The 12,270-nt window shown below is 56.4% G+C and overlaps 1 protein-coding gene across 2 annotated transcripts in view; it reads left to right on the top strand.

Annotated features, from left to right (window-relative positions):
- The window catches only part of TTC38 (tetratricopeptide repeat domain 38), a 26,319-nt gene that overhangs the window by 10,296 nt on the left and 3,753 nt on the right, over positions 1-12,270 (top strand). For both annotated transcript variants that reach the window (XM_011934752.1, XM_011934751.1), the window contains 8 exons: positions 338-413; positions 3,309-3,428; positions 5,679-5,738; positions 6,935-6,973; positions 8,745-8,826; positions 10,082-10,247; positions 11,078-11,237; positions 11,500-11,573. In XM_011934752.1, coding sequence (XP_011790142.1) covers positions 338-413; positions 3,309-3,428; positions 5,679-5,738; positions 6,935-6,973; positions 8,745-8,826; positions 10,082-10,247; positions 11,078-11,237; positions 11,500-11,573 — 777 coding nt within the window. The remainder of the gene's footprint in view (positions 1-337; positions 414-3,308; positions 3,429-5,678; positions 5,739-6,934; positions 6,974-8,744; positions 8,827-10,081; positions 10,248-11,077; positions 11,238-11,499; positions 11,574-12,270) is intronic.

Raw genomic sequence — 12,270 nt, 5'->3', positions numbered from 1 at the left:
AAGTCCCTTGGCTTGCAGCTGCATCACTCTGCCCGGAGTTGCCTGAAGTCCCTTGGCTTGCAGCTGCATCACTCTGCCTTGGTCTTTACCTACCTCCTTCCCTCTGCACCTGTGTCTTCACACGGCCCTCTTCTAAGGACACCAGTCGTTGTGTTAGACCCACCCTAATCCCGTATGACCTCCTCTAAACTTGGTTACCTCTGCAAAGACCCTGTTTCCAAAAAAGGTCACATTCCCAGTACTGGCGGTTAGGACCTCAGTGTATCTTTGTGGGGACACAATTTAAACTGCTACCTGTCCATCGTTTTGTATTCTGAGATATGTTTTCTGTGTTTAGCTATGTGAAAGGCATCTACTCTTTTGGCTTGATGGAAACCAACTTCTACGACCGGGCAGAAAAACTCGCCAAAGAGGTAAGTGGGTCCTTCCCAAGGTGCCTGACCCCTCAGGGAACAGCTGTCGGGTGGACCAGGGCATGTGAGAGGCACCATTCATGTGTGACCCTGGTGAACCCCTTCCCGGCTCTCACTTCCTCAGAGAGATTGGGGAGCTCGTGTTAGTGTGAGCAGCTGCCGCCTGCCAGGGGCTGTCATTCACCTGTGGCCCCCCGAGGTCCCCAGAGCCACGTTCCTTGGCTAACACTGGTTCCACGTCTACAGATGAGGTTGATGGGGTACAGGGAGCCGGGGTCAGCCCACTCACTTGGGGTTGCACTGAGTGGCAGGTCTGGGCTCCCGCCAGCTCTGCCTGGCTCCAGAGCCCACACTGCCCTGCAGGGACAGGAGTTTGTAGGAGGTGAAGTGTAAATAAAAGTTGGCTCTTCCTTCCTGAACTTCGCATTTCTAAGCATCACGCACGGCACCAGAGGTTCGGGGAGCTGAGTGATGATGGCCAGTCATGACAATTGCTGGGTGCCCATGCGTAACTGGTCCCAGGGCCAGATGGCAGGCTTAAACTGTCAGGCATGGGGCGCGGGTGGTCTCATGCTCTGGGGGTCCCTCTCCTGTACTTCTCTTCTTGCAAGATTGGAAACTGAGGCCCATGGAGGGGCTGCCATGCACAAGGGAGTGACAGCTGCTCCTGTGCCCGGCTCTGTGCGGCACCTTATATGTGTCTGCTTGTGTCCACATAGCTCTGCCCACGTGATGTTCAACTCCTTGTTGCCCAGATGAGGGGCCCGAGGCTCAGAGGCCAAGGCTAGAGCCTGCCTAAGGCCACATGACTCAGAGATGGCAGAGCCGGATTCCACCCAGGCCACCTGGCAATGGCTGTCCTTTCAGCTGCCTGCTCCAGGCCACGCCTCCCAACATCCTGGCTGGGGCTCTTCCCCCAGCAGTTGCCCTAGTCGGCCTGCAGCACCCTCCCCAGGAGACAGCACTGGGGCCCAACGGTCCCTGGGCTCTCTGAAGACTGCTCTGATTATAGAATCTGAGACTTGTGTCTTGAGTGATACGTTCTTGGCTTTAACTCTGAGTCAGGGCTGGTGGGGGACCCGAGTGGCTTTCTGGCAGTCTTGGTTCTATGGCCTGGGTGACCAGACACCACATCCAGGGATCAGCTGTAGGAAAGTCCCTTGGAGACCATGGCAGCTGGGCCCTCCTATGGGTGGCATCCATCTGGGCACCTGAGAGCTCCTGAGACAGTTGGAGAAGCTCTGGACAAGAGTAGCTGTGGCAAACCAGATGTGGCAAGTCCCCCCCATGCCTTGCAAGGAGCAAGAAGTGGTGGATAGGGTCCATTCCTGCTCTGTTGATCCCCTTTCGCCTCCTGTCCCTTGTCTTGCAGGCACCAACTCTTTGACTTCAACACCAGCACCCCACAGGCAACTACTGGGCAGGAAAAGGGGGCTGTGATGGGGCCAGGGGTAGTAACACATGGGCCATGTGTCTGCAGCCCCAGGCCGGTGAGGGCAGGAGGAGCCAGGGCAGGAGCAGGCAGGCAGCAGGCACAGGCACAGCCACAGAGCTTGGGGACCTGGAGCTCCAAGTGGCTCGATGGGTGGAGGCTTAGGGAGGAGGCAGCAAGCCGGGGAGCCAGGAGCCAGGACTGTAGAGGGGCAGGCAAGGACTGGATTCTGCTGGGCCTTGTAGCCTGGGAATGCAGTTTGGACTCCTTCCCAGGGAACCATGGTGGGGCTCCAAGAGAGGGAGGAAGCCGGTCAGCCCATCAGAGCTGGTGACAGCCACCACCCTTCACTCCCTCCATGCGTGAAAGCAGCATGCTTAGCAGGGTCCCATCTCAGGACCCCACGCCCAGCCTGCTTAGACTGTGCCCAAGTGTCCTGTGCTCAGAGCCCCTGCCCCAGGGGTGCCCACAGTCCCCTACAGACACGCTTCCTTTCCCTCCGTTCCCACATAGAGTGGACTGGGCCCACGAAAGCTGAGTGGTGGGCAGAGAGGCAGGGCTTGCTGGGGCTGACCTCCTGCCAAAAGCCTCTCAGCAGGTGCTGGGCCAGGGCAGAGGAATGTGGGGCTTCTGGACCCCTGTGAAAGGCGTGGGGAGACTGAGGCAGTGGGGCTGGTGGGAACTCATGATTTGGCATGGGGGACCTGGGCGCAAGCCAGGCAGTGGGACTTCTGTCAGCCTCAGTTTACTGCTCTATTTTGTAAGCTCCGCCTGGGACTGAGTAGATGCTTAGCAAACATGAGCCGAATACATAAATAGAAGAAAGAAACCGCTAGGAGGGGAGGATCATTCCATGAGTCCAGCCTGCCTTGCTGGTCGCTGTCAAGCTCCCAGGTCATGGGAGTGGCTGTTGTCATGAACTGTGATAACCTTAAAGCCAGCTGTTTCTGCACGCAGAAAGCCACGTGTCCTCACATATATGGTAGTGGGAAGAGACAGCCACAGCCACTGGAGGACTTGACAGTTCACACCACGTTCACATGGGCAGTAACCGCTTCTCTAAGAGGAAGGCAGCATCCGTGGCCTTCCTGGCAGCAACTGAGGCCCAGAGAGGGCGGGCATGTTTTGCAGGTGCCTCAGCTGTGTGCAGAATGCTGTGGGCTTGGGTCTGAGCCCTGGCTTTGGAAAGATCCTGCCGCTGTCCCGCTGGCTGAAGTCGCATAGCCTCCCTAAGTCTCAGCTTCCTCGTCTGTGAACCGGGCAGTGAGGCCCGTGAGCTGGTGTGCCTGGGCAGGCGGGAAGCGGTGCTGATTGTCAGTGTTTTGAGTCAGAGCCCCGTCCCCCCACTTGCTCCACCCCGTTCAGCCCAGGCCCCTCTTGCCCCTTAGAGACCTGTCATCGCCTGCCCTGGCAGCCTGACTGATCTGCTTTATCTGGAATCCTCTTCCCCGCACCCTGTGTAGGCTTTATCTATTAACCCGACAGATGCATGGTCGGTGCACACCATCGCTCACATCCACGAGATGAAAGCAGAGATCAAGGATGGGTTGGAATTCATGCAGCACTCAGAGACCCACTGGAAGGTACGATGCTTGTCGGTGGCTCACCTCCGTGGGAAATGCACTGCGTCCCCTTGAGTTAGGCCGAGGCTTTATGGACAAGAGTTACGGGACATGGTTCCCTCTCCTCCTTCTCCTGCACATGCCTCAGGTGTTTGGCTGCTGAGCAGAGCACAGTCAAGATTCTAGTCCCCACCCCAGGCCTATACCTTGCCCTAGGGACTCCACTGAGGGTCCAGCCCAGACTCCTCTGTCCTCACAGGGCCTGGTCAAGAGGAACGATTAGCCTCCTAGAAGCGCATGAGCTACACCATGACAGGGACCCTCTGTGGGATGTGGAAACCCAGAGGAAGCATTAAACTCAACTGGACTTGGGGGGACAGTGGCCAGGGAAGGTGTCCTGGAGGAGGCAACCTCTGAGTTGGCTACTGAAGGATGAGCAGGTGTGTGCCACACAGAGGGGGAAGATGGAGAGCATCCCAACCGTCACCAGCTTGAGCAAGGCTTCCAAGGCCCACAGGGGCCTGTGAGGGAGAGGAGAGCTGCACGGTTTGGTGTCCTAGAGCCCGGGTACAAGGCAGACACGGGCCGTGCAGGAGGCTTTGTCAGTCCCTCTTTCCAGGGGAGGCAAAGTGGTGTCCAGGCAGAGGCGGAAACGCCTGCAGAGGCCTCAGAGAAGGAAAGGCTAGCGCCATGGTGGAGGTGGGCCCTCTGGACAGACAGGGCTGCGTCAGGTGAGCCTGTTGGGCTCAAGGGAGATGGGACCTCCCCGGGACGGGACACAGGGTCGCTCACTCAGCGTTAATTGAATACCCGCTTTGTATTTGGGGTCAGCAAGAAATCAGGGAAGGGTGAGCACTTGGCCCCCAAGCAGGGTCTGTGCGGTCTGAGCCACACGGCGGAGGACCCTCGGGCCTCCAGATTCAGCTCTGTCAAGGGGGCAGCTGTCAGGTTCCCTTCTCAGGGACAGTGAGGTTTGTTTGAGGTTGTTGAGTGCTGGGCACTGTCCCTTGTTGAGGATCACGAGTCCAGTCTCCCGAGCTTGGAAATACCCTAGCAGGGGCCAGCTCTGAGCCCAGCACAGGCCCTGCTTTAACACTGCTTCATACTGAGGGCGGCCTAAGGGAGTCACTGATGTGCCACCCACCCCCCTGGCTCTCGGGGCTTTGCTAGCACCTGTTGGAGTTTGGCCCTGGGCCTGCTGATCTCTGCAGGTTTTTTTGGTTTGGTTTGGTTTTTTTTTTTTTTGAGACAGGTTGTCTCTCTGTCACCCAAGCTGGAGTGCAATAGCACAATCAGGGCTCACTGCAGGCTCGACCTTCTGGGCTTAAGCAATCCTCCCACCTTGGCCTCCCAAATAGCTGGGACTACTGGCGTGTGCCACCACACCTGGCTAATTTAATTTTTTTTTTTTTTTTTTTTTTAGAGAGACAAAGTCTCCTCCCTATGTTGCCCAGGTGGGTCTTGGACTCTTGGGCTCAATTGATCCTTCTGCCTCAGCCTCCCAAAAGTGCTGGGATTACTTTTGGGAGGCATGAGCCACCACGCCCGGAGTTTATCCAAGTGCCCTGAGCTGTTTGGGCACCCATGGGCCTTGGGCCACTCCCTGTGGAGTGGCTCTGTGATTCCTTTTCTCAACTTCACATATAAGGAAGGCACAGCTGGAGTTGCTGAAGTAACTTCCTCTGTGCCGGTCCTGGGGTTGCTGCTCCCCAGCTCAGGCAAGCGGGTTGGGAACCTCCCCTCGCCTCCGTTTCCTCCTTGGTAAATGCAGCATAATAGTCACTGCCCTTCCAAGTAGAAGAGATTATGTGGCCAGAGGCACCCAGCACAGACACAGAATATTGTTTCCTGCACTCAAAGATGATGGTTTCTATGGCAGGGTGTGGTGGCTCACACCTGTAATCCCAGCACTTTGGGAGGCTGAGGCGGGCAGATCACCTGAGGTCAGAGGTTTGAGACCACGCTGGCCAAGATGGTGAAGCCCTGTCTCCACCAAAGATACAAAAATTACCTAGGTGTGGTGGTGCACACTTGTAATCCCAGCTACTCAGGAGGCTGAGGCAGGAGAATCACTTGAACCCAGGAGGCAGAGGTTGCAGTGAGCCAAGATCGTGCCACTGCACTCCAGCCTGGGGGACAGAGCCAGACTTTGTCTCAAAAAAAAAAAAAAAAAAAAAATGATGGTTTCTGCATTAGCACAAAACAACATATTTTTTTTTTCCCATAGGCCTTCAGACTTTTCATAAATTCTTTTTTTTTTTCCTCCTCCAGGACTCTGATATGTTGGCTTGTCATAACTATTGGCACTGGGCTTTATATCTGATTGAGAAGGTAAGGTGGCTGCCTGTTTGCACTGTCTTATCCTGTAGAGATTCCAGAGGGAGAAAGATTTTTCTGGCTTTTGTTGTGTATTCACATCCCGTGGAGCCCTGATGCAATGGAGCATTAATGTTTCCAAAGAGTGTTCCAGGCTTGACCTGTTGTAGGGATTTTTCACTGTAGAGGCCTGGAAATCACGTCTGTGGTGTATAACTTGTAGAGACCATTCAGAGCAAGTGCCTGTGGCTGGAGCCGAGAGCCAGAGCCCCACCCCGCAGGGTGTACCTGCCTGGGCCATGAGATCTTCCAGCGGGAGCCAGGGTATGGGGCATCTGCTCGTGACACCCTTGACCCCAGTGATTCCGCCGCAGGGTTCCGTGTGCCAGGTTGTCACTTCCAGTGCTCTTTATCCTGCACAAAAGCTAGAAGCTCCCTGAATGTCCAAAACGTGAGAAATGCTGAGAACATGAGGGCCCTGTCATGACATAAGAATGTGACGATACAGTGTCTGGAAGACAGCACAGAACCCAGCTAAATGTACAGGAGAGGAAACATATGCAGCAAAGAGAAAGGCGGCCGGGCGCAGTGCTCACGCCTGTAATCCCAGCGCTTTGAGAGGCCCAGGCGGGCAAATCACCTGAGGTCAAGAGTTTGAGACCAGCCTGGGCAACATGGTAAAACCCGGTCTCTACTAAAAATACAAAAATCAGCTGGGCGTGGTGGCGCCTCCCTGTAGTCCTAAGGCTGAGGCATGAGAATCGCTTGAACCTGGGACACGGAGGTTACATGGAGCCCAGATCGTGCCACTGCACTCCAGCCTGGGTGACAGAGTGAGACCCCATCTCAGAAAAAAAGAAAAAACAAGGCTAGAAAGAAATACATGAAAAAGCTTACGGCAGTTAGTATGAGCAATACCTATATTAACTTTTCCACTCGGAGAGAGAATGCTTCCACAGCAACTGTTTCTTCAGGGGTGGCGGCACAGGTACTGCTGTCCTTTCTCCCCTGGGGAACCAGAGGTCCGGTTGAAAGCGGGTTCACCTTCTCCCATCCCAATGCCACCAAGACACTGCCCGTCCCCCTCTGAGAGGAGGTGGAGGCCTGAGGCCATGTGCTCAGGGGGCTTTGGCCTGGCCGTTTTCAGTTCACGTCCCAGTATTACACTTTGCTTTCTCCAGAGTTTAATCAGGAGAACTTGATTCTTCCAGGGCGAATATGAGGCCGCGCTGACCATCTTTGATAGTCACGTAAGTTGTACTCACGCCGTGTTCAATTTGTTGTAGCATTTTGCCTTTGAGTCTCAACGAGACCAGATCTTTTGAGTTCTTCAGGATTGTCCCAGCCAGAAAAACAGCTGGAGCAAGAACATGTTTCTTGTGTTAGGCCTCATGGGGTTGATTTTGCCACGAGCAATGTTGTAACCCTGCCTATGCTGGGGACAGTGGTTGGCCCTGCTCACCCCAAGGGTGCTGGTAGATTTACACATGTAAGGGCCTCGCCTCTGCAATTGTGTACTCTCCTCCAGCCCTTTCAGATCACTTTTCTTTGGTAAGACAACTGGTCTACCCATAGGAATTTTTTTTTTTTTTTTTTTTTTTTTTGAGACAGAGTTTCGCTCTTGCTGTCCAGGCTGGAGTGCAATGGGGCAATCGGCCGGAATTTTTTTTCTTCACTATAATAAAATAAAAATAACATAAAATTGCATGTACAAGGCTGGGTGTGGTGGCTCACGCCTGTAATTCCAGTACTTTGGGAGGCTGAGGCGGGTGGATCATTTGAGGTCAAGAATTCAAGACCAGCCTGGCCAACGTGGCAAAACCCTGTCTCTACTAAAAATACAAAGAATGAGCTGGGCATGGTGGTGGGCGCCTGTAATCCCAGCTATTCGGGAGGATGAGGCATGAGAATCGCTTGAACCCAGGAGACAGAGGTTATAGTGAGCCAAGAACACGGTACTGCACTCCAGCCTGGGTGACAGAGTGAGACCCTGTCTCAAAAAGAAAGAAAAAAGAAAGGTACAGCTCTGTGGCATTAAGTGCATTCACATTGTGCAACCATCACCACCCTCCATTTTCAGAACATTCTTCATCTTCCCAAACTGAAACCCTATACCCATTAAACACTAACTCCCCATTCCTCCTCCCCGGGCCCAGACACTCTTTTGAGAGGGGAAAATAAAAGCCTGACTCCCAGCTCCAAGGACCCCAGGGATGGCTTCATCATAAAAGCCTGGAACCACAGAAATGCTTGTGATCTGGGGATCTAAACATCAGAGAAAAGCACACAGTAATTTCCCTTGGTCAGGAAGTTGTAGTAAGAAATGAAGGGTGGGCCGGGCGTGGTGGCTCACGCCTGTAATCCCAAGCACTTCGGGAGGCTGAGGCTGGTGAATCACCTGAGGTCAGGAGTTGGAGACCAGCCTGGCCAACGTGGTGAAACCCGTTTCTACTAAAAATACAGAAACTAGCTGGGTGTGGTGGTGGGCGCCTGCAATCCCAGCTACTTAGGAGGCTGAGGCAGGAGAATTGCTTGAACCCAGGAGGTGGAGGTTGCAGTGAGCGGAGATTGCGCCATTTGCACTTCAGCCTGGGCGACAGAGGGAGACTCTGTCTAAAAAAAAAAAAAAAAAGACGAAGTGATGGGTGACATACTCCAAGAACTCAAGGTGGCCTGCTCAGCAAAGCTGAGTCTAGAAACATGATCAGGCAGACAACCCTCCCACCAGTGTGGTCTGAGGCCCGGGGGTGGGAGGTGGCAGATGCTTTGGGCCTGGTCCGGGTCCTGGGTATGCAATGCAGTGGGCTTTTTCTTCAGGTCCGCCTGGTGACCCCTCTAGTGCTTGGAGCAGTCTACACCCCAGGCAAGGGTGATGGGCCTGTTAGTTGAGGTGATGGGGACAGTGGCAGAGGGCTTGCTCTATACGGGCCCCACCCCACCTAGACAGGCCGACCCTAGCTGTACCTGCAGCCCCCTCATCTGGCCCACCAGCTGAGCCCGCCTTGGCGCCCTGTCTTCCAGATCCTTCCCAGCCTGCAGGCCAGTGGTACCATGCTGGACATGGTGGACAGCTGCTCCATGCTCTACCGCCTGCAAATGGAAGGTAGCCACCCCTGCAGCCCCACTGGCTTCTGCCTCTTCCTACTACATGAGGAAGAGGGTGCTGTGGCCTAGGCCCAGGGCTGGGCAAAAGCTCATGGGTGAGCCGCTCCAGACCCCTCTTCAGACCTGGCCGCTGCCTTGGGTACCGCTCTGCAGCTGCCTCCCAGCTGGCCCAAAGCTGGAGGGGGTGCCCAGGCCACACTACCCTTTCTAACAGTTCCTACCGCTCCTCGATGTGGACGCCTCCAGCTCTGCACCCGGGGTGGCACCTGCTCTGCTGTTCCCACTGCCGGCCTGCCAAGCCTTCGGGGCACTGGTGGCACCTGGCCATCTGTCTCGATGCCACCTCCTTTCCTAAAACATGAGAGAGTTTCTCAACTCCCTGGGATTGTAGACAGGTTTCTCAACCTTGTCATGCTCTGCAGGTAGCCTGGAGGGATCAGCCACAGCTCTGGGGGCTGTCGAGGGCTCCAGCCAACCACTGGGGTGCCAGATGGTTCTCCCCTTACCTCAGGCTCAGCAGAGCCATCTGGAACCACAGAGGCCTGGGCTAGGCCCTGGGTCAGCAGTACAATGAGGGGTGCAGGCCTGGGCTGAGCAATTCAGGAACCTGAGGGAGTGCAGGGCAGGCTGTTTCTAGAGATTCAGAAGGCTTCCTAATGGAGGTGCAATGTGAGCCACAGAAGCATGTGTGGGGCTTGCTGGGCAGAGACAAGGGAAAGAGTTACACTCAGAGAAAGCAGACCATCCAAAGCCACCGGGACATAGAAGCCAGCAGCCTGCTGCAGAACAAGAGGCCAGAGGGCAGGCTCGATGTGGTCAGATCAGGCAACAGCAGGCTGAGGGGTGCAAGAGCCAGGGAGCCCACCCGTGGGAAGGGCAGGCTGAGGCTGGAGACCCAGAGAAAAGTGGGGGGCCCGGGGCATCCATGGGGAAGCTGGGGGTTGTGTGGGAAGGCCTGGGGATCCAAGAGGCCTGGGGTTTGTCAAAGCAGACAGAGGTTTTGTTTAATAACCTTTGACACTTTTTAAAATGTGCTTCCTACTTCACGCGTCTATGGCTTCTATAATTAAACAGTCCTAACAGAGGTCTAAGCACAAGGCCAGACACTGCCCATGGCCCTGCCTACCTCCCCGGCCTCTCACCTGGGACAAGGTCATCAGGGCCTCCAAGGGAAGCGCTGTGGGGGAGGCCCTTGCACAGGACACACCCCAGAGCCTCATTCCAGGCCCTGGGTCTCCTCCCCATGTCCTTAGGGGTGTCTGTGGGCCAGCGGTGGCAGGATGTCCTGCCTGTGACCCGGAAGCACAGCCGAGACCACATCCTGCTGTTCAATGACGCACACTTCCTGATGGCATCCCTGGGTGCACACGACCGTCAGACCACACAGGAGCTGCTGACCACCCTGCGGGACGCCAGCGAGTATGCAGAGGGGACCTTCTTGGGGTGGGGGTCCTCACCCTGCCGAGAGGGTGACGGGGTGCTAGGGCCATGCCGAGACCTGTTCAGTGCCTGCCCTGCCTGTGAGTGCAGCAGGGGGATGCCCATGGAGGCTGCTCCCAGGTGTGCACCCCTATAGATATGCGTCCCCTGGTGCAGACCCCCGAGGTGTGTGCACCCACAGGTGTGTGGCCCACAGCTGTACAACTGGTTGCCCCAAGACACAGAGCTGCCTCCATCCCCATCGTGGGTATGAGATCCTCAGGGTCACAGAGCTGCCTCCTGTGGAGAGGACACAGCGAAGCCCTGAAACCAGAGACACCTGCTGCTTACAGGCCCTGAGGTCCTGGATGAGGTGCTTCTCTGGTCTGAACCTCAGTTTCCCCATCTAAATCAGGGATGGTGCCTGGCAAGAGCTGGTGAGGGCTGACCTGGGGGACCTGGGCTGCCCTGCCCATTCCCTTCTGGGGGTGGTGATTGCCTTGACTTGCAGTGCCAGGCCTTTGCCTGTCTTGTCAGCAATCCTGACAGTTCTGTTAGACTGGCACTGTTATGCCTGCTTCACAGATGAGCAAACTGAGGCCAGAAGTTGGGGGACCAGGTAGCTGGAAATGGGCGAACTCCAACCCAGGTCTGAGCTTAGTGCCCTGTGCCGTCCCCTCGATGGGCTGCCCCGCCTGTCACCTCACCTCATCAGTGTGGCATGTGTCAGGCACTGGGCCAGGGACACCTCGCTGAGGAAGAAATGGCCCTGCCCCTCCCGGATGTTCTGTGATGGGCAGGCAGCTGAGGGCACTGTCTCGGGTTTGCAGATCTCCAGGGGAGAACTGCCAGCACCTCCTGGCCCGAGACGTGGGGCTGCCCCTGTGCCAGGCCCTGGTGGAGGCTGAGGATGGGAACCCTGACCGCGTCCTGGAGCTGCTCCTGCCCATCCGCTACCGGATCGTCCAGCTCGGTGGGAGCAATGCCCAGGTGAGCCGATGGCTGCCAGCCGGGGCGCCTGGGGACTGGGCCAGGGAGTCTGGGCACCCTGCAGCCCCCAAGTCTCTCCCGTGGTGTTGGTGCCCACAATGTGGATGTGACTGTGTCTTTCACGCTCCCGCCCGTAAGTTGGTCATCGAGGGTGTGGCATCAACACCACTGTCTCCCTGGAGAGCAGGCAGCCCACGGTGGGTGGGGCTCACCTCCCCCATCCCGAGGTGCTGGAGCCTCACGTGCCCAATTGGTATTTCAGAGAGACGTCTTCAACCAGCTGCTGATTCATGCGGCCTTAAACTGCACCTCCAGCGTCCATAAGAACGTGGCCCGGTGAGCTCCTGGCCCCTGCCCAGCACTCCTGACTTTCACAGGCTCCCCCTGCAGACCTCGGGAGTGCCTAGAAGCCCCACCACCCTTAGCCTGAGATGCTCCTGCTTCTGAGGCTGTGAGGTGGGGAGGCTGTGGGGAATTTGGTTCTCCTTTGTTAGCGGGCTCAATTTGACCAAGTGGAGCCAGCTCGACCCCGGGCCCAGCCTCCCACCCTCCCCAGCCCACTTCCTTTTAGCCATGCTAAGCTACCCGTGTACGCAAATACGTCCTGCTCTTTCAGGTTCCTGGGCCTTTGCACGCTTGGAACACCCTTTCTCCTTTTACACCTGGCTGACACCGAATGCTCAGACCTCAGCTCATTTCTCTTGCCTGCCTGCGCTGGGTGCCGAGAGGCAGCAGTGAGCAGGCACACCAGGCACTGGCTACCAGGAGCCCATCTGTCGTTGGGGGAGTGACAGGGAGCAGTCAGTCCCACAGACACACGTAAACTCACACTGAGGGAGCAGCAGCTGAGGGCACACCCGAAAGTGCAGTGGGTTTAGCCAGGCCGGGCATGGGGCTGGTAGGAGGGTGGCATAGCTGGAGGGTGAGTGTTAGGAGGGTGGTGTGGCTGGAGGGTGTGTTAGGAGGGTGGCGTGGCTGGAGGGTGTTAGGAGGGTGGCGTGGCTGGAGGGTGTTAGGAGGGTGGCGTGGCTGG

This window comes from Colobus angolensis, unplaced genomic scaffold (assembly GCF_000951035.1).
Source record: "Colobus angolensis palliatus isolate OR3802 unplaced genomic scaffold, Cang.pa_1.0 Scaffold138, whole genome shotgun sequence".
Taxonomy (NCBI): domain Eukaryota; kingdom Metazoa; phylum Chordata; class Mammalia; order Primates; family Cercopithecidae; genus Colobus; species Colobus angolensis.
The sequence above is the reverse complement of the archived record's forward strand: the minus strand, read 5'-3'. Positions and strand labels throughout refer to the sequence as shown.